Below are 22,047 nucleotides of genomic sequence, written 5' to 3' on the forward strand. Positions count from 1 at the left end.
CATCATTAATTACTCCTATTACCTTGTCCAAAGAACCTCTCTTAATTACCTTTACCCTTTCATATTGTGTACCACTTATAAGGCAGGCATTTGCCGAGTCTACAGCCTGTGCGAAGTGTGACAGAAAATCAGCACCTAATATGGGTTGCATAATGTTTGCCACCTTGAAATTCCAATTGTATGGAGTAGGAAAACCAATGTCTATCATTATACACTCCTGGAAATTGAAATAAGAACACAGTGAATTCATTGTCCCAGGAAGGGGAAACTTTATTGACACATTCCTGGGGTCAGATACATCACATGATCACACTGACAGAACCACAGGCACATAGACACAGGCAACAGAGCATGCACAATGTCGGCACTAGTACAGTGTATATCCACCTTTCGCAGCAATGCAGGCTGCTATTCTCCCATGGAGACGATCGTAGAGATGCTGGATGTAGTCCTGTGGAACGGCTTGCCATGCCATTTCCACCTGGCGCCTCAGTTGGACCAGCGTTCGTGCTGGACGTGCATACCGCGTGAGACGACGCTTCATCCAGTCCCAAACATGCTCAATGGGGGACAGATCCGGAGATCTTGCTGGCCAGGGTAGTTGACTTACACCTTCTAGAGCACGTTGGGTGGCACGGGATACATGCGGACGTGCATTGTCCTGTTGGAACAGCAAGTTCCCTTGCCGGTCTAGGAATGGTAGAACGATGGGTTCGATGACGGTTTGGATGTACCGTGCACTATTCAGTGTCCCCTCGACGATCACCAGTGGTGTACGGCCAGTGTAGGAGATCGCTCTCCACACCATGATGCCGGGTGTTGGCCCTGTGTGCCTCGGTCGTATGCAGTCCTGATTGTGGCGCTCACCTGCACGGCGCCAAACACACATACGACCATCATTGGCACCAAGGCAGAAGCGACTCTCATCGCTGAAGACGACACGTCTCCATTCGTCCCTCCATTCACGCCTGTCGCGACACCACTGGAGGCGGGCTGCACGATGTTGGGGCGTGAGCGGAAGACGGCCTAACGGTGTGCGGGACCGTAGCCCAGCTTCATGGAGACGGTTGCGAATGGTCCTCGCCGATACCCCAGGAACAACAGTGTCCCTAATTTGCTGGGAAGTGGCGGTGTGGTCCCCTACGGCACTGCGTAGGATCCTACGGTCTTGGCGTGAATCCATGCGCCGCTGCGGTCCGGTCCCAGGTCGACGGGCACGTGCACCTTCCGCCGACCACTGGCGACAACATCGATGTACTGTGGAGACCTCACGCCTCACGTGTTGAGCAATTCGGCGGTACGTCCACCCGGCCTCCCGCATGCCCACTATACGCCCTCGCTCAAAGTCCGTCAACTGCACATACGGTTCACGTCCACGCTGTCGCGGCATGCTACCAGTGTTAAAGACTGCGATGGAGCTCCGTATGCCACGGCAAACTGGCTGACACTGACGGCGGCGGTGCACAAATGCTGCGCAGCTAGCGCCATTCGATGGCCAACACCGCGGTTCCTGGTGTGTCCGCTGTGCCGTGCGTGTGATCATTGCTTGTACAGCCCTCTCGCAGTGTCCGGAGCAAGTATGGTGGGTCTGACACACCGGTGCCAATGTGTTCTTTTTTCCATTTCCAGGAGTGTATCTTTGCGCCCATACATTTTGATGCTGGAGTTGTTCACAGCTATGAACTGTAAGGGCTCCAGCATTGTTGTCTTAGCTGTGCCCGTGACTGGAAGGGTGCTGACCTCTGAACCAGTGTCTATTAAAAATCTTAAGCCTGAAACCTTATCAATCATGTGCAACCGATCCGATGTCATGCCATGACTCATCGGAAAAGTAATAAGCATGCCATCATGGGCCTTACCTTTCCCATGTGTCCATCTGTGCATTGCTGCAATTTGACCCTAGTTATGTCGACAGCACTGTTTGTGAGTGCTACAGCCCGTGACGCCTAATTCTAACTGCCCTTGCTGCCATTTGGGCATTTACATGGTTTCATGCACTTTGTAGCACGGGTGCCGAGCCATCTGTGGTTCCAGCAGATAGCATCGGCAGTAGTTTGACCTCGAATGGTGTCTGATGGCTGTAGATTGGATGAACGGGATCACTACGTCCTCTTATCAGCGACCGTCTGTAACTCCAAGTTCTTTAACTGCGTGATAGTTCATCCCATTGTGGTCCGTAACTCTCGGAGTTGCCCAACGATGTCTGGTGATTATTGACAAGATGTTGTGGCACGATTCAGCATCGGCTCCAAAAAAAACCGCAATGCGTGTTTGTCACCTTCTGTTGTGATGCTTGTATTTGTGGCCACTACGCCTGTCACAGTGGTTGACTCCAATGTGGCACATGCTGTATCAGCTACTTGCAGGAATTTATCCATTGAATTTATCCATTGTAGGTGCGGTGCAGTTGGCACAAATGAATCTGCATGCAGAAAATTTTTATCACGGGTGTGTGCTCTCAGCGCTGTAGTTATCGCTGGAGTTTGTGATCTCGTTGTGTCCGTCTTGCTGTCATTTCTCAGTACCGACTGTTCTAAAACTTCAATCTCTTGTTGCAGTTGCAGGATCTCATCACCAATGGTTTGTGAAAAATTATTTACGCCTTCCATGAGTAGCAAATGTAATCCGAAAAAATGTTGTTGTAGCAAATGTAATCCGAAAAAATGTTGTTGCAACTTAAACTGGTCTTGTTTTTGGGGTCACCAATTATGTAGGTCAGAAACCAAACCCATATATACTAAGAGACATTTATATACTTGGAGTAACACCGGAACAAAAATGAAGAACAAAGAATAAACATCAAACCATTGAAATCAGCTACTCATCCAAGGAACAAACATTGCACGTCACTGGTCAGTCTCTTGTTCCCACAATTCAAAAACCCCCATTCAAAAACTTTTGAGAATTACAAAAAATATTGTTTGGTTAATGTGTTAGTAGTCAGTGCAAACACAGTGGGCAATATTTTTCTATGTAAAGTGTTAAAAATTTTTCATCATTCTGCATATTTCGTGTCACTGAATTTCTAGTGCAAAATATACATGTTGGCAACACTGTTTCCAGCACTCTTCTGTTTATAACAATTGAGTGAGAACTTGCACATAAACTACTCTGCATTGAGTTTTGTGTTTGGTTTGAACTTTTTGTTAGATACAATGCCAGTAATGAAGTAACAGTAAAGAAAGAGTGAAGTGGGTGGACTATGGAAAAAAAAAAAAAAAAACACAAGAAGGTGGTGTTTAAGAAGAGTAAGAAACACTTCACAGTTGTTGGAAACTGTCAGATGTATTGCAGAAATATATCGGTCCTTAAGTAACGGTATTAGCATCACACCCATTGTGCAGGAATTGCTGGACTCACTACAAGAAGGACTTTAGTGACAACCCACCTGAACGATCACCATCACCCGTATGTGAAACAACAAGACAGTGCATATGTTTATATTCCTGGGTGTGATGTTGTTGATGTGTTGAATATTAGCATTTCTGCTGTAGCCTCTACTATATCCCACCTTAAACATCCAGGAAAGGTAAAAAGCACAAGAAGAAGACAGTATGTAAAAAGAAAAGTGGAAGAAATTGAAACAAATTTTACATAAGCAACATCTTCAAAAGTTTGCGAAGTGTATAATGTAGATGCACTTGGTGCAGAATCTGAAGATAGTGATATGCGCATGAAATGTGATGTGTGGTTTCAAAACCTAAATACTGCTATCTCAGCAACCACCTATACTGAGAAGGCACATTAACGGACACTGATACCAGGTAGCTACTCTAAGCAGCAGATACAGAAATACATACCCACTTCCTCATGTTATTCAATTTCAAAAGCTGATAAAATATAGAATGAGAAAGGTAAAAATCAAACAATGGAAAATCCAGGATGGAAATGTATTTGGGCATGCCCAGATTCTTACTGTGGGCATCTGTTGCAAGATGATTCACTTACTGTTGTTCTGGAATATTACTTATTTGACGGCAAAGATTGCAGCAGGCAAAGTCCTAATCAGGCTGATATTATCTCTATTAGCGAAAATGATGAAAAAGTTAATAAGGAAAAAGATGTATGACAAGATAAATAAGAGAAGCATATCTTGTAATGAAAAAGGAGAACCAAAATTTAAAAATTGGTTTCACAAAATTATACTCCTTATGACCAAAATGAGTAAAATGCCAGCCGTTGAAGGAAGTATGCACATGTGTTTACTGCACTAATTTGAAACTTGTTTGTTTTGCCATAAGCAGTGTCACAGTACACAGAAATGGACCTGATGCTTTTGAGTATGTGTCAAGAGCCGCAAGATAAATGTTGGTTGCAGGAATGTGTGATGTGTCCTGGTGCTGAAGTGATGACTGTGGAAGCATAACATCTTCAGGATACTGACAGTGATGTAACCTAAGTGTTGGGGGAGGGAGGGAAGTTGGTTATGAAGACAGTAGAGCCAGAGAAGTTTGTTACAGAGGTTAGGCTTTGGGTCATGAAAGGAATAGCTCACCATCATATCCAAAGGATTGAGAGACAGGCCATAGCAGAAGTAAAATCAACCACATTAGTTCTTCATTTAGACTTTGCTGAGACCTGGTCTGTTGCTTTGCAGAACAAAATTCAAAATTTACCACTGACACCCACAACAGATATCAATATTCACATGTGTTTCTCACTTCCTTGGAACATCACACTGTTTTACTATTGGCAGTGATGATCTCATTCATGGCAGTGCACATGCATGCTATACTGTCAGCATGGTAATTGATGACATAAGCCTAGCATCTAGAGGCCATGCATTTCCTAGACTTGTGTATGTGACTGATGGAGCAGCATCTCATTTTAAAAACCACTTTCAGCTTTATGAACTTGGTCAATACTGTAGTACAGGAATTAAGACAAAAAAAATGGATATTTTCAGCAACAGGTCATGGAAAAAGTGCATGTGACAGGGTAGGAGACCTCCGTAAACAACTTGCAACAAGATTTAATCTCCGGCATGAACCTGTTGATGCTATAAGAGATGCTACTGGATTTGTACACACCATATCACCATTAGTAACAAATGTGAAACTCTTAATTCTGTTGAAAGTACATTAAGGGAGTTCTGCTTAAAAAAGAGAGAAGAGTGGTGTGTTATGAAGCCTGTGGTAGGAATTCAATCAAGTCACTACTGGGTTGCATCCCAGAGTGGCACATACATTGCAAGAACAGTTCTCCACGAAATGCAGCCTATTACTGTGTGTGAAATGCAGAGACCACAGTATACATTAGAAGACTTTTTAGTGAGCCACTTCATTTCTTGTGTGTATGACAATCAGTGGTGGGTGGGACAGATAATAAGTGTCACTCATGAGTTGCAATATATACCCATCTCCTTTAGGACACCTCATGGTCCTGCTAATGCTTTCAGATGGCCATCATCAAAAGATCAGTGTGCAATTCCCATTTCCCAAGTACTGCTGTTGTTGCATCATCTTTGTCCATGTGCAAGTTCAGCTCACTCATACAAATTCAATGAGAGCAGATGGAAAAAAAGGGTATAAATATTCTATATCTCATTTTTGTTATAAAATGGTTTTGAACAAAATTATGAATTGTTTTCCAATTCATGTATAGTGTTGCATAGTAATTATTTTGATTCAGAAATATCAGTTTTGCATGACATTTACTTAAACTCAGCAATCAATTTAAATATTTAAGTGTCCATGATTTTTTGATCTTGAGAGTACAGCTAGGTCTACCTAAAAAATTTGTCACATTTTGTACAGACAAGTATTGCCCACTCTGATTGTACATTCCCTAAGTACAGTGACCAACTAACATACCATGAAATTTTTAGAACATTTAGGATGGAGGTTTTGGAGAAAATAATTTCTAAATAACCAAAAAAATTCAGATTTTTTTTAGCTTTATCAGGGCATATACGCCCCAGGAAACCTGGGAAAAACCCGGGAAATTTTTCACCCAGGAGAAAACTGGAAAGAACCTGGAAATTTTTCAGAATTTTGAGTATTTTTTATTGTTTTAGTTTTCAGTTAAATTTTTGTATTTTTGACTGGTAAAAACTGTTACTCTGATAAAGAATATTACTGCATCCCACTACTGCAGAATAATATTGCAGCAATAAAACATAAACAAGAGAAAAAAACCAAAATAAAACTTGAGTTGCAAAGGAAATGCACCATTTACTACAACAAAACACCATGCACACACAAGTGTCTGCCAACAGCAAAATATGCCAAAGGCCTTAGGACGAAGACTATGCAGTACTTCGTAACAATAAACTGCTATTAGCATGACATCAAAACTGTTTACGATAGGTTCGTTTGAGCAGTTGCCAGCTGACTCATGCGCATGTGCAGCTGAGTCACATAGGAGCTGTACCTTCTGCCACTTGCGGCTACTTGGAATGTGGTTGCTAGCTATATCAGCATTAGGAGCAAGCAGCCAGATGCAACAAGAAAAATTTTTCTGGCGTACCCTAGCTGCCAGATTCGCACATGCGCAGAGATGTCTGAGTTGTAGTGGGGAGGGGAGTAGTCTCCAAATGACCCATGTTTATGTTCAGTGATTTCACTGTTTCCTCTTCGTTTACGGCTCCCATGTCAAATGAAAACAAAATGGATTTCTGTAGCTGGGAGCTAGAGTGAATTAAAATACATTCACATAATTACAGAAGGCAAGACTATATTACTAGTTTCGGTTTTCTGATTTTATTTTATTTCCTCGTTTTTGGCAGTCAGGCATTAATCGCCTTGCAGAACAATGAAGTTATTTTTGTTGGTTTTCTAAAGAAATTTGGCTTTTATTAATCTTTTACACTGAGGCAGTCAATTTATTTGAAACAAAGTGCTTCATTTCACAGTTTGGCTAGTTCCAGTTGTTCACTTACTTTCAAGTGCACGTTTTCATTTTCTGGCATATGCTGTAATAAAGAACCACACATGAGATAGTAAAGTACCAATACTTCAAGAAAATTCACACCCCAAAAACCACATAGAAAAGCTTAATATCAGGTGGGACTTACTTCATTGTGAATCTGGACAAGCCAGTGTGCACTTCAAGCCGAATTATGAATTTTGGTAAGGTTTACGAAATTCCAATGTTCTTGGAGTATCTCTTAAAGCTTTATACAGATGAACATATGGGCTTCTTACATCATCGTAGCAATGCATGCGCAATAATGCCTGTTTTCTGGCGCTCTCTGGCACCTGCTAAAATGAACCTATTTCCAACAGGCCACGGGGAAATATTGCGAATGATGGTTTGAAAAGCATGACTTTCAAAATAAATTTCTTTTTACACAAGATGAATTATGTTACCTGTGAAAATGTGGGATGAATTTATTAAATCACAGAGCATTTGACTCTCATTTAAAACTTAAAACTTTGAGGACCAGTCCCATAGAAGAATGTTGAGCCCATAAGACCATACATTTAAGTCATTATTTTAAGTTTTACTGGCACATTTGTGAGATGTGTCTTAAAGTGTAACACATGCAAAAAAAGACCAATATTACATATGAAAACTTAAATTCCCTTGTAGCTTATTAATCTTTGATACCAATACTATATGTATAAGCTTATCTTTTCTTGTAGCTACACTATGAATATTACTGTAAACCACAACTTTTCCTCTTTGTGTGTTCATGCTACTTAACAGTGATCTTGCTACTGGCTGACTACATCATGTGTACTATGCTCTGAATATCTGCTGTCATTGGCTGGCGAGATCACGTGACGTGAGCTATGATTGGCTTACGAACGGGCATCACAATTTCGATGTCAATTCTTCAGAATCTAATGTGGTGTGTTTCGTGGAACTTGAATTTATACTTTCATAATATAAAAATATCCAGCATATATGTTGCTGCACATCAAAGGTCTTTCCATCCGTGTTTTTTTAAGTGCCGGGAAATTTGACGCAGGGAAATGAAACATCAACCATTCAAAAGATTGACAAGTTTTACAGTTCCAAGGGAAAAATCTACTGCCACTTAACATGGAAAAAGTGTATTTTCACACGGGAAAGGGACTATTTTTTAACCGGGATATCCGGAATTTTTTTTCCCCTTGTTCGCGCATACACTCTGTTTATGTACAAGTATTTTGACAGTTTGAGAATTTCATGCATTAATGTCATAGCTGACAGTTAGCAGTCCTTCCACTTTATCATTTCTCAAGACAGTTAACATCCTGTGACCATTCCTGTTTTCAAAACATAATTTTGAAATTCGCAAAAAGCTACAAATTTACACAGTTTATTTTTAAAAAAAATGGAAAAGAGCTCAGAAGTGTGTGTGTATTAATCATGTCTCATAGTATTGGGAACAAATATTTCTTGAAAATAAATTCAGATCTGTCACTTTCAGTTTCCTTATTACAATTTTTCAGTTTTCCCTTTCGTCATGACATTTTCACATATACTCTCATTTAGAGAGACCTGTAGCATTTTAACAAATCATCAGAAAATCAAAATATTGTAGTTTTGGAGAAGTTTTTTTTTTTTTTTTTTTTTTTTTTTTTTTTTTTTTTTTTTTTTTTTTTTTTGGCAAACTTTGAAATAGTGGTGTATCACATTCACTCTTGACCTGTATGATTTGAGATGAAATCGACCTGTTTTAATATATCAGCCTTTTATTTTGTAATTGGTGTACATTACTTCTTTTAAGAAATAAGAGATCACTTAAAATGATCTCTAATTATGTGATATCTCATTTGTTAAGAAAGATCCCAGCATGAACGTGTCATCACACTCACACACACACACACACACACACACACACACACACACACACACACACACAAGAACGTTTCCTTTTCAAATGTTTATTTCTTTTATGTGGATTTTTCGTATTGTGTTCACCACCAGCATATTATCATCTTACATATACTCTTAGTGAATGTGATTTGCAGTCATGAAAGCTGTTTGTGATACATGTTGAATAATTATTTGTGTTTGTCATTTGTAATAAATTTGGTAATTACTATTTGTATTTCTTGCAGGTTGTGACAAACTTCTCATATAACTTTGTGCAAAATAATATTGGCTGTCATATATTAGAAGTGTCTGGTTTTGAGAAGGTCCGACTTCCAATTTATCAGATAACATACAATAACAGCTTTTATTGGTAAGTGTGTACACTCTCCTTCTTGCTACCAAATTCCTGGCTATACAAATACATTTGACTTTTGATATTAAATGTTATTTTTGTAGGCATTAATAATTAAAAAATACTTCTTTGGTAAGAATTTTCATTTCTGATATGCTTAGAAATGTTTACACAAATTCATTCCATATTGTAGGTGACAGATAAAAATGCAGTTGTATATGATGAATCACTGTGATTAGAAACCATGCTTTCCTTATGCAAGCCCGTAATACCTCAGTATTTCATACAAGATACTAATAGCTTAATATTCCATAGTTGGTTCTGCATTTCTGATGCATTCGGACAGTGAAATTTTGTAAACATGTTGTTTGAAAATTTTTTGAAAACACGTTGTTTGAAAATTTAATAAAATGAGATATTTGAGTGTAAATGAAATGTACACTAAACAGTTATTACTTACAGATTTAACGATAGCTCATGAGAATTCTGTGCAATGTAGGACAGATTTTTGCCCCTCACTAATAGTTCTCCAGCTGTCAGGATAATGGTGTTATTTCCTTGCTTGCTGTTAATCACGCGTGAAAACGTACAATATGTATGTTATTTTGATGAGCTTTTCATCTCTTGCTTTAACTCTTTTCTTAAGCTCAGGTTGCTGACCCACTGTCCCATAAGTATTTGTTGAAAATACATCAACACAGGCATAATTAACAGTTTAATACTCATACAGCCTGGAATAAAAATGTTTTCATATTGTTAGAACTTATTGAATCTTCTAAATTTACACCTGGAACTGCATCTAAAGTAGTAGAAGTTCAGACTGATGGAATCTTTTCATTTGTTAGTGGTGCCTGAAAGTCTGTGTAGGATGGGCAGACACTTCTTCCTCAAGAGCCGAAACCAGAGATGGTAGGGATGTCGGGCAACAGATTCTGATATGATATCAACGTTGTAACTCATCACAAATGTGTTTCATTGAGTTCAGATTGGGGCTCCGGGCAGACCAGTCCATTTCAGAAATGATATTGTTTACTAACCGTTGCCTCAGTGATGCTCCTTTTATGACAGGAGGCATAGTCATAATGATGCTGTCATTATCTCCTAACTGCTCCTTTATTGTACACAGTACACATTGCTGTGCAATGTGTTCATATCCTTCCGCATTTAGCATTTCCTTAAGCACAATAAGGAGACCACACACTAACTGAAGAACAATCAATGTGAAAATTTCTTCAAAAGGTTTGTCACAAAAACTAAGAAACACTGTTTGTCTTCTCCAACAAATAATAACACAAGATTGGCAGGTTGAAAGTCACTGGCTGAAAGTCATAATTTAGAAACAAACAAATTGGTCACACATAATGAAAATGGTAGGTCTCATGGAGACTGTCTTAAAGCAAAGTTCAACTAAACATTAGTTCTTCCATCAGTGCACAGAGTTAAAATTTCACAGAAGGTTTAAGTTCTTCAATCTAGGTATGGAATTAAAGTCCTCTTGGTACAGTCTATGGTAAATGTACTACAAGAATAATTTAGGCAAAGTTTATGACTTCCACAACTACTAAGACAGAACCGTCATGGCAATGTGGTGCCCCAGGGCATTGTCCGTAGTGGCAGCTGCGTGAGCTGGATGTCTGAATTGGAGCCCTGGCTCAGAGTGAACAGCAGATGGATGACAGAGTGCTGGCTTAAATACTGTCTGGCAACAGGACACCTTATCACCTGTTTTCAGTCATGTGTATTACAGAACCCATTGTAATTAGAGTGGAATAAAGTAGCAAAAGGTTAAGAACAATAGGAAATTCAGGAATGTTAAAATCTCACATACACATTTTTAAAGAGTGGAACACTATAAATTTAGAAAGCATAGCCACTGTAGCCTTTAATAACAAAGTGTAATATGCAGGCAATGTTTGGATAATAGTTCCTTTGAAACGTGGTTTGAGGAAAACAGAAAAGTTGCCCAATAGATATATGGATCTTGCGACATACTTTTAGTGCCTCACTTTTTTATTGTTTTGTTGCAACGTTTTTACTTCTGTCAGGTATGGGAAATAGTGCCTCTGGAGGAAACTGGACAGAGATCATAACATGTAAAAATGGCATTAAGAAATGAAAGTTATTCCTCTACGAAGTTACACAAGAGATTACACACCATAGGTATAAACAGTACTCTATAATGGAAAATAAAGCATTCATATCAAATTTTTTGTCTTTCAGACTCAAGGGATCTTGTGGAAGAAAATGAATGAAATGACTGCAGAGATAGGAAATAAAGGACAAGCAGATCAGAAGATAACATTACAAAAGTTACAAGCTAACTGTGTTAAAATCATTAAGAACTGTGCACTCGAATCAGATAATGGGGAGAGATCATATTTTCCTGAGTATAAGATGACCCTGAATATAAGACGACCCCCTTTTTTTAAGAGGCTCCTTGAGAAAATTTATTTTTTAACATATTCTGACTCATTAAAATTACAAACTTTTATTGATGTAAGGGACCTGTCTAAGAAGTTAACATTACATCTATTCTAAATTTATGCTGTTTATTGGTTGCCTCATTTTGATAATGCAAGGAGAAATAAAATAAACAAAAAGAAATTGTTTACATCAATTTTTTTTCACAGCCTTCTTTGTGTACTTAGCTTGTTGTCTGTTGTATCACCACCACTTTTGATCTTTGTCTTTCATCCTAACAGGAAAACTGTGAAACTTTATCTCTGTTGTCGCAAATATTTGGCTATTTTTTCTGAATGTGTTGCGAGTTCTGAAGTGCTGGTCACCGTAGGACCCGAGAACACAGGTGTTGTTTTTTTTTAAACGCAGAGCATATTTCACTTCCATACTGACATGAGAATGTTGGGCACGTCTCTTGCTTCAAAATGTATTGTCTGCCTGCCGCTCCCTCACTGCCTGTCACCCCCCCCCCCCCCCCCCCCCCAAAAAAAAAGAAAAAAATCATTCCTGTTATACGTCAAAGAGTAAATGTCAACAATGTTGTTGCACTAAATGGAAGTACACAACTGGCCCTCATCTAGGGTTTTAACATCTGCAGAAATGTATGCTATTGTTGAGTATTTGTCCAATTTTTAAGTCTATTTGATTCTGATTGCAAATGGATTCAGGTAAACAGCGGTTTAAACATGGTAGATGTTCATAAAGAGCCAAAGTACGCAGTATACATTCCCGTGGTTGGCTGCACGGTGAAATTTATGCCTGCACAACACTCTCTTCTCCACACTCATGGTATTTATCAGCCAACTTTCCATAGTTCTGCACTTGAGCAACAGTGAAAAATGGACAGCAATATCTTATAGAGTGCAGGTCATATGTATCAACAGCAACTAATATATAAATAAAAGATCACAGTTACTATTCAGTCCAGTTCTTGAACTTTCTCCTGCAATCTAGTGACGTCTGTACTGTCTCCAAATTGGGGTCTTTCCACTCTGCTTTATTCTCACGACAACAGTTACAGTCAGTTTAATATGATTTATTTTGTTAGACATTTCATTCTGGATTAATTTTCCTTCTCGTTTCATCTGAATGTGTCGTCATTTTGTTCTAAAGCTGATTAAAAGCTGGTAATGATTTTCTCTGATATCCTAATACATTTACAGTGACCGAATTTCTCATTTGCAGCCGACTGGGTAAATCATTAGTTTCTCATAACCAAAGAAAATATTGCCTTGCGTTCATAATCAAGTACTGGTTTTTGAAGGATAAGATTTTCACCTTTGTATGTTGCCTTTACTTAAAAAGCAGCAGAATTGTAGGTATATGGTATCCATTCATTTATGAGAACTTTTATTGCAAATCCTTTGAAATACAACAAAAGTTTGCAAGTTGATAGAATTTAATGTTATTTGCTCTTGTGTTTCACACAACTGTCAATTTTTAAGCAGAGCATTAGACACTTGTAGTGGCTAGTTCATATTCCTCATGTATCCCTTGCTCTAGTGTCATGAGTCAAATGTCATGTGACTGCTCGACCGAGGTTGATACTGTATCGAGAGCGCTTTGGTGTATCGGGAAATCTCAAGCCTATCCAAATGCAAGTAAAACCAAGTTTTGTTTGGCACAACCTAACTAAATTCCTCTCGCACAGACCATGAAGGCCCAAAGGTACCCACTGGCCACCATGTCATCCTCAGCCCACAGGTGTCGTCTCTGGATTAGGATGTGGAGGGGCATGTGGTCAGCACACCACTCTCCCAGCCATATGACAGTTTCCAAGCCCGGAACCACTACTTCTCAATCAAGTATTTCCTTAGTTTGCTTCACAAGGTCAGAGTGCACCCCGCTTGCCAACAGCACTCAGCAGACTGGATGGTCACCCATCCAAATGCTAGCCCAGCCCAACAGCATTTAACTTCGGTGATCTGATGGGAACCGGTGTTACCACTGCGGCAAGGCCGATGGCTTGGCATGACCTACCTTTCAGGATTGTTCAAAATAAATTTGTACCAAACCTTAATAGCCAAAGCTTCATTGTGAATGTAAGACAACCTCTATAATAATCTATTAAGCGATAAAAACATTGACCTCACAGTTTAATCTGTGAATATAAGATGGTCTCGTAATTTTCGAATGATGAATTTGGGAAAAAACCTTGTGTTATAATTGGGTAAATAGGGTATATTTAATTTGAATTTTTCTCACAGTTATTAATCACACTGTTTCTTAAAACACATTTAATTTAAAGAAAGTACGATTCAGAGAGGAAAAATACTAATGCATCAAGTGAACAAAATGAAGTGGCAAATTCGTTGATAGATGTAGTGTTACTTTTCACATGCCTGCCATCACACAGCAGTCATAAATAAAGCCAAAAATTATTTGAAAAGTTCAAGAGGTATTTTAAAACATTCAAGAGTTAGAAATAGTGAAAAAACCCTTTTATCAACTGATCAGGCATGTTCTATGGGCATTTCAACACATGAATTACAAATTAACCAGTGATAGGAAAAAAAGGGTCGGTTTCAATTTTTGTCTGAAGAATGAGAAAGTAATATTTTTTTGTAAATAACTTCCACTTTTACAAGTGGCTTTTTCCTTCATGGGAGGACTGGATTGGGGTGTATCCAGCTTTGTGATGTCAAGTGAGGAGCTACTTGAATGAAAAGTAGCAGTTCCAAGGTATGGAAAGCTGATAATGGGTTAGGATGACACATGCTCTTCCATACCACATCCAAGTGACTCCATTGGCAGAGGAAGACATGGCAGCCAGTTAGCATTACTTGGCCCTTAGGGCTGGAATGCATAGTATCTGCTATGGTAGGTGTAGTAGAAACTACACCCCCTGAAAATAAATACTGACAATACTGTCACTTTGTCAGTTTTAGAAACTGACACAACACCTATTGATTTGGGGCACTGAATTAAGAAAATGGTAAAAGCATTAATAATGACATTTCATAGTAATAGAAACATGGGTAATAAGAATGGTGAGAGGATATAAACCAAATTACTACTAAGATTTACAGATTAAAAGCAAAATTTCATGGTTAGTAACTAATTATATTTATGCTGTAGGATTAAGGAACTCAAGATAAGGTAAGAGAATGCAGGAAGAGAAAAGAAACCAGTTCAGATCACACAAACCAGTTATTAGCCACTACTTGGTGCCTGATTGTAGTTAATGTACTGTGTGTATGATTTCTTCCATTATAAATGTTTTTATTACAGGAATGCTGCTACAAAACGAGAATCAAGAAGTACAGTTGTTGCTGCAACTGCTGGACAGCATTATGTCGACAATGTTTTCTGGAATCCTGACAATGATTATGAGCTTATTACTGTTAACAGATCATTGTGAGTATTGTTTAAACCACATAATTGGCTTTGTACAGTGACTTTGTTGGTTGAAATTGGAGGTATTCTGTTTAATAATGCATATATTCACTTTCCATATAACATTTACTTCATATGTAAATTGGAGAAGGGAGAAAAGAAAGGAAAGGGGGATCACTGCTGTCAGTTACATCGGGACATTATGTGGAATCAGCGGCAATGAGTGAAAACATGTACTGGGTCAGTATTCAAACCTGGAATCTCCTGCTTATTTGGCAGGTGCATTAACCACTGTCCCATCTGGGACACAGCACCATTGCAACTGCGAGTACTATCTTGGCAGGCCTCACAGCCGATCCAAATTCCCATCAAGCGCCACAAATCTGTCCATTTCCTCCATGTTCACTACTCTGAGATTCCCACAGGAGGTTGGACATATTTGTGCATCTGCCCATTGTCCAGATAGGTCAATCACTTATATGAATGTGTGGTTTCTGTTCTTTCAGACATAGAGCACTGAATTGAGAAAATTCCGACATGTCCGAAAGAAAAGACACCGTGCATCCATATAAAATTTGCTTCATTGTACTGTAAGCACCTCACTGTGTCTTAAAATATCATCTCTATCCTAAAATATCATCTCCCAGTTAACAGCAATCATCATATTACTAAATGTAACAAATTGGGTGAACACAGCATTATCATTATTTTTAGTGAATATAGAATAATACTTCTGATTCACAGATGGCAGTACATTTAATGTATGTGTCTACTAAGGTGTGAAATGCATAAATTTTGTAATTCTCATTTTATCATAGCTCGGTTGTTGAGATTCCTTTGTCTACAGAATACTATTATCGGTATCATGCTATATGATTTGTCCTGAGACAAAAATCTCTAAACTAAACCACTGACACTGCCAGTGTCTTTGTCCACTATTATTACATCACCCTTTGGGTAATGGATTTATTGTCTACATATCTCATGATTATTATTTTTAATGCAGGTACTGCGTAGGTAGCTGAGTAAGATTTTGCCTAATAGTACTAAAGTCATGACCTGAATTAGGTCCATCTTCATCCTCTCAGTCTTCATAATATTACTATAAGCAAAAAAATTCTACTGGCTTTTGACAGGGCTACTTTTTCATTAGTGGATGAGTTAAGTGTCAGGCTATTCACACATGCAGGCTTCTGTGCAACATCTCTCTCTCTCTCTCTCTTTCTGTTAGTTTCTTTCCTCCTCTCCCCTCCCCACCCCGTCCACTTGACCATTAAAAATTTCCTCTGCAAGAGAATTCATTATATCCCCAAATTGTGTCAAAGTGTCACCTAAAGACAATTTGTATTTGTTATTACGGAATTGGCATTCCAGCCCGAGATGCTGGAGTTGGTGGTCATGTGTGCATGAGGTGTGCTTGCTTGTGTGCATGAATGGTGTGTGCCTCATTTTTAATGATGAAGGCTGTGGCCGGAAGCTTTATGTAAATGTCTTAATTGTGCTTGTCTGCAACTTAACATGTCTTCTGTACAGTAAGTAAAGGGTGCATATGCCGTGGAAAATCTGGGAAAAACCTGGGAATTTTTTTATGTGAGAATAATACTAGAACAACCCTGTTATTTTTTAGACTTCTGGGAATTTTTTATTGTTTTAGTTTCCAGTTGAATTTTTGTAATTTTAGCTGGTAAGAACTGATGCACTAACAAAGAAAGCTACTTTGTCCTGCTACTGCAGTGTAATACTGCAGCAAGAAAACATAAACAAGAGAATAACACCAAAATAAAATTTTAGTTGCAAAGAAAACTAACTGCGCACACAAGCATCTGCCGATTGCAAAATGTGTCAAAGGCTTTAAGACGGAGACTGTGCAGTACTTTGTAACAAACTGCTTTCGATGAATGTGAGGTCACAACTGTTCACACTTATAACAGCTCATAGGAAAATATTGTGATTGGTGGTTTGGGAAGCGTTACATTCAAAGTAAATTTCCTTTTACGCAAAATGAATTATGTTACATGTGGGAATGTGAAATTAATTTTTTAAATCACAGAGCAATTGAGTCTCTTTTGAAACTTAACACTTTGAGGACCAGCTGCTTAGAAAAATTTGAGGCCCAGAAGCCCAACGATTTATGCCATTATTTAAAACTTAACGGCATATTTGGAGTTCATATATTAAAGGGTAACTGAATCTTCTGTTGGTTCTTGGTAGAAGAACATAATAATAAATGAAAAGCACCAGTTTGCTTTTGTTCTACAGTATTGCTTTTATTGTGTTAACTGGTTTTCAGCTTACAAGGCCATCTTCATAAATTTGCTGAGTATTGTCACCAAAGAAGTTACAATGTTTGTAAATAACATTGGAAGAGAAGTTACATGTCTAGATTGAAGCAGAAACATACAATAAGTAACATCTTTGACAGTGTGGTGGTAATGCAATGAAAAAGTAAAAAATTGAACAGTAAATTACTGTTCAATTACAATTTACAGTTCAATTACAATTTACAAAAGTAAATTACTGTTCAATTTTTTACTTTTTCATTGCATTACCACCACACTGTCAAAGATGTTACTTACTGTATGTTTTTGCTTCAATCTATATGTGTAACTTCTCTTCCAATGTTGTTTACAAACATTGTTACTTCTTTGGTGACAATACTCAGTAAATGTCTGAAGAAGTCCTTGTAGGCCAAAAACCGGTTAACACAATAAAAGTAATACTGTAGAACAAAAGCAAATTGGTGCTTTTCATTTATTATCTTAAAGAGTAACATGGCTAAAAGAAGATCAAGCTTTAACATTCGTTCTTTTAAGATTACAAATTAAGCAATAACAATGGCTAAAAATGTCATTATCCTTCAAAAAAAAGTGTGAGGTAAATTCTTGAGGAATTTCATGTGCAACTGCCTTTTCTATGGAAAAGTCGAAGGGCTTGCCAGAACATATATTCAGTCGGGTACCACACAAAATTTTCAGTGCACAGCAATGAAATTTATATTAGTGCTTGTCAGAAATATTGAGCTGTTGCAATTTAAGTGTGCTCTTACAATCCTGCCAAACCACACTCTCGGGGGGAGGGGGAGGGGGGGGGGGGGGGATTGTGATGACCAGTATTACAGGTGAAACCTTGTCGTGTAGAATGTTTATTAATACCAATATTATAGCTGAAACCTTGTCGTGTAGAATGTATATTAATTTAAACCATTTATGTCCCCTGTTTGTCCGATTGTGCTACTTAACAGTGATGTTGCTATTGGCTGACTATATCACAAGTCCTATACTCTGAATACCTGATGTCGTTGGCTGGTGAATCACATATCATGAGCTATGATTGGCTGACAAACGCGCATCACAATCTCGATGTCCGTGCTATGAAAACTACTGTTGCGTTATTGGTACAATTCCTGTTTATACTTTTGTAATACAAAATATGCATTGTACATGTTGCTGCACGTCAAAGATCTTTCCAAACTGCATTGTTTATTGCTGTGTTTCATTCCCTGAAGTGCTGGGAAGTTCTATGCTGGCAGCTAAAATACAGAATCACATATAATTAATAAACTCTTAATTTAATAGGTGTTGGAACTATAACTGAAGGAGATAACACAGTGAGATGCTACATTTTTCACCACTATAGTGATGAAAAATATATGAATAACAATTTTGAAAATGATTGAAAGCCCCAATACTGACAATTACAGAGGAAATAACCAAAGAAAATATACCAAAAAAATACCATTCAGAACATTGTTGATGCTGATTAATCACCAAACATGTCATGCAAGGGAATAGAAAATGGAATTAAATGACAAAAATAATAATGGCAGGTTGTGGTGGAATGTAAATAATTTAAGGAATAAAGATAACAACTCACCAAACAGTAGAGGACTGAACCACCAAGAGACACATAAACAAATTGAATAAGCTTTCTTTTTTTTTCTTTTAGCTGTAGTTAGAAGCAGCTGCAGAGTGTAAAAACTGTAGGTGCAGACAGAGCTGAAATACATGCAGCAATAATCGAGAATTTAATGTGCAGGTGCTACTCTCAGATGAAGAGTTTGGCATAGGAGAGGAATCCATGGTAGGCTGCATCAAAGCAGTCAGATGATGGAGAAAGAAACGTGTGCTAGCACTGCAGTTGATTTATAACTCTTACATGAAACGTGCAATGAAAGCAACAGAATTATTTTAACATCTATCACTAAATGAGTGAGTGACATTCTCTCTTCCCTCCTTCCTCCCTCTGTCTCTCTTAAATAAAATTGTAATTTATAATCCAATTTTTATCACTTATGTTCATCCAATTTCTTTCTCTCTTTAACAGAACAAGTGATGTGCAAGATTTTCCTGGAGACATACGTCCCAACAACTGGTGGGAAGCACCGATTGATGCTCGTTATAACTGGTGGGGAACAAATGTGAGTGCAGCTGTCAGTGCTCGTATCAAGGACATCCAGGATGACCCGCAGCTGATACAGGTTGACTACCAGCCCTTCTACACCAGTAATACGAGCCTTCTGGGTGGTGGCAAGTGTCCTCCTGGATGGGGGCTGCATGCAACAACATGCCTTGCATATATTGGAGCCCCACTCACATTCCAGGAGGCTCGCTCATTCTGCAAGGTGAGTTCTCCCCTATTAATTTTTGGAGTTATGTGTTACTGTTGTTTGCAGTTCATATTTTGAAAATTAGAAACGTCATTACACCCATCCTTAGTCACATATATAGCCATGTACATAATTTATTTTGTTGTTGGTCCAGAGAAATGTGCTTGCACACATACAGGGACAATAGTTGTACTTTTTGAACTGATTTTGTGAAAATCAGTGTCTGAAGGAAATGGATTTCTTTTGTTCTCTGAATGTTGCTCTTTCATTAGAAATGCTAGCTGGTAGAGATGGGTTGTTTGTGAAGTAACGGGTTCAAATGAACTTTTCATTAAACTGAACAGAAAGACCAAGGAATGACTTCTAAGGAACTGTCATTCACCATTCCCATCACATCGGCCTCATTCACACCCCAGTCTCATTCAGTTAGTTTTGTTCTTTTGCAGATGGTCACTCATTTTTCATTACAGCTCCATTGCTCTTCATTTAGTTGTTTTGTTCATTATGTTCACCTGTTCTTGTTCAGTTGCAAGCTTTTCTTGAAACCTCAACTTGTGGTTGCTTGTGTATGGCGTTCAGCATCCACAACCAGTAATTTAATTTTGTTATAATTATATATTTAGATTAATTCAAGAAGTCCTGATTCAGTGAATCTCCTTTTTTTATTTGCTAGTGCATGTTCCCATAATACCCACTTAAGATTTTGCCAAAAAAAAAAAAAAATTAATTTATTAAAACAGTTCCCTGCACCATTTTCACATTTCTGCTTCTGAGGTACAGTTGGTAGTCCTTTGAAGTGATTAAACAGCAGTTGGACTACTTGGAGTCCATTCTAATCTTGTTTTGTTTGGCCAATAGTTTTATATCATTGTGAAACCTGGGTGACATCAGCAACAACTGAAGAAGCAATCTGTGCCTTAGAGAGGAAAGTATTTTGAAAGATCTGTGGTCCCATTTACAATATCATGGAAGGTAAATGGGAATGAAGAACGAAAGAAGACCTGTACTAGTGGTTTAGAAAGCCACACATTGGCCGAATATCAGAGCAGAAAGAAGCTACAGTGGTTTGGCCACATCTTTTGATCTAATGGATCCCTCCCTGACTCCTCCATTCTCAACCTTCTGGAAAATGCCCAAGGGGATCAAGTATTAACAACCCTTAAACAATTGAAGCTGACAAGGATGGAAGGTGAAGCTAGAGACTGGCAATGATTAACTTCCATCTGCAATAGATACCTCCTCTGTTGTGACTAACTGATTTCCCCTTTTTATTGTGCTTTTTGAATGTGTTTCTTTATAATATTTTTTATAGTCTGCAGTTTTTGTATTTTCTTTGTGTAGCATGGTTTTTCTTTTCTTTTCTGCTGTAGGCCGTAAAAGCTTTTTAATGCAATAAATGATGATGATGATGATGACTGGTGGATTGGCTTATCTGATATACTGTTGATAAATATTCACAGTCTCCTTGGAGTTACTAGAAATTATTCTGTTGCAGCTGCTGAATGCTTCCATGCCCTATATTTCGGGCGACTACTTTTCATTGTACCAATTCATAAGATCACAGCAGCCAACGTTCCAGTACTATGACAGAGCATGGGTGCAGCATCTTGACAGCATTGGAAAATGCACAGTTTTTGCCTTCCAGCGTGTGACAGTAGATGACTGTGATTATTCCAGTCCGTTTCTTTGTGAGATTGGTACGTAACAAAATTTTTCGTCTTCTCGTACAACAGAAATTTGTAGCACAATGCAGTATTGTTGTTTTAATTGGTTGCCGCAATTACCTTACATTCAGTTTGAATTAATGTACTGTTACTATCAGTGTAATTATTTTTGAAGAAATGTTTCCATTGCACTACTATCCAGTTTCATGTACAATGCCCCTCATATCTTCAACTAGAACTCAGTGTTCTGGAAACATATGATATTGAAATAAGAGAATTGACAAGCTTAATTTTACAACATTTGGATTCATAGATAAAGCTCCTTAGTTGTGTTAATTTCAGTAACAATGTCAGGCATAAATTCCATACGTAATCAGTGCTCCTACCTATTATTAATTCCAATCTCTATGCATGTATTTTTTTTATAAGATCCCATTATTGTGTTACAAAATGAAATTTGATATTAATTTCTAATTAAAATTTGTGATTTGTTTTGTAACAGATCCAAAGGTTCATGTAGACCCTTTAAGCTGGCGACGTGATGCACTAGCTGTATCTGTCCTGGGTGCTGTGTGTGTAGCATTGCTGTTGGTAATGCTGGCAGCTGCATGCTGGTGGGCCAAATCTCGCCATCGCCGGGTCGAACGCCTGGAACGTCGCAACTCCATCCGGCAGTCTCTTAGGTCCTTACGATCTGTTGGCATGTCCTCCACTACTGAGCTTGATCCGAGACCAGCCATTGTACGTATCAGCACTGCTTGTAAAATGAATATATGTGTATAAATAATTCAGTAGCAATTAATTTCTCTGTAAGTACTAAACTACGTCATTTCCATTCATTTCTTCAAATTGTCTTTTACACTTTTGATTTGAGTTGACTT

General features: G+C 38.3%; 1 protein-coding gene and 1 pseudogene across 1 annotated transcript in view; one reads left to right on the top strand and one right to left on the bottom strand.

Moving 5' to 3' along the window:
• Positions 1–22,047, top strand: part of LOC126416987 (protein bark beetle) — a 355,587-nt gene that overhangs the window by 330,417 nt on the left and 3,123 nt on the right. Inside the window, exons 32-36 of the mRNA XM_050084872.1 lie at positions 8,994–9,118; positions 14,792–14,917; positions 19,220–19,517; positions 20,998–21,199; positions 21,669–21,907. Of these exons, the coding sequence (XP_049940829.1) occupies positions 8,994–9,118; positions 14,792–14,917; positions 19,220–19,517; positions 20,998–21,199; positions 21,669–21,907 (990 nt within the window). The remainder of the gene's footprint in view (positions 1–8,993; positions 9,119–14,791; positions 14,918–19,219; positions 19,518–20,997; positions 21,200–21,668; positions 21,908–22,047) is intronic.
• On the bottom strand, positions 13,409–13,526 carry LOC126417288 (5S ribosomal RNA; annotated as a pseudogene).

The sequence above is a fragment of the Schistocerca serialis genome, chromosome 8 (genome assembly GCF_023864345.2).
Source record: "Schistocerca serialis cubense isolate TAMUIC-IGC-003099 chromosome 8, iqSchSeri2.2, whole genome shotgun sequence".
Taxonomy (NCBI): Eukaryota; Metazoa; Arthropoda; class Insecta; order Orthoptera; family Acrididae; genus Schistocerca; species Schistocerca serialis.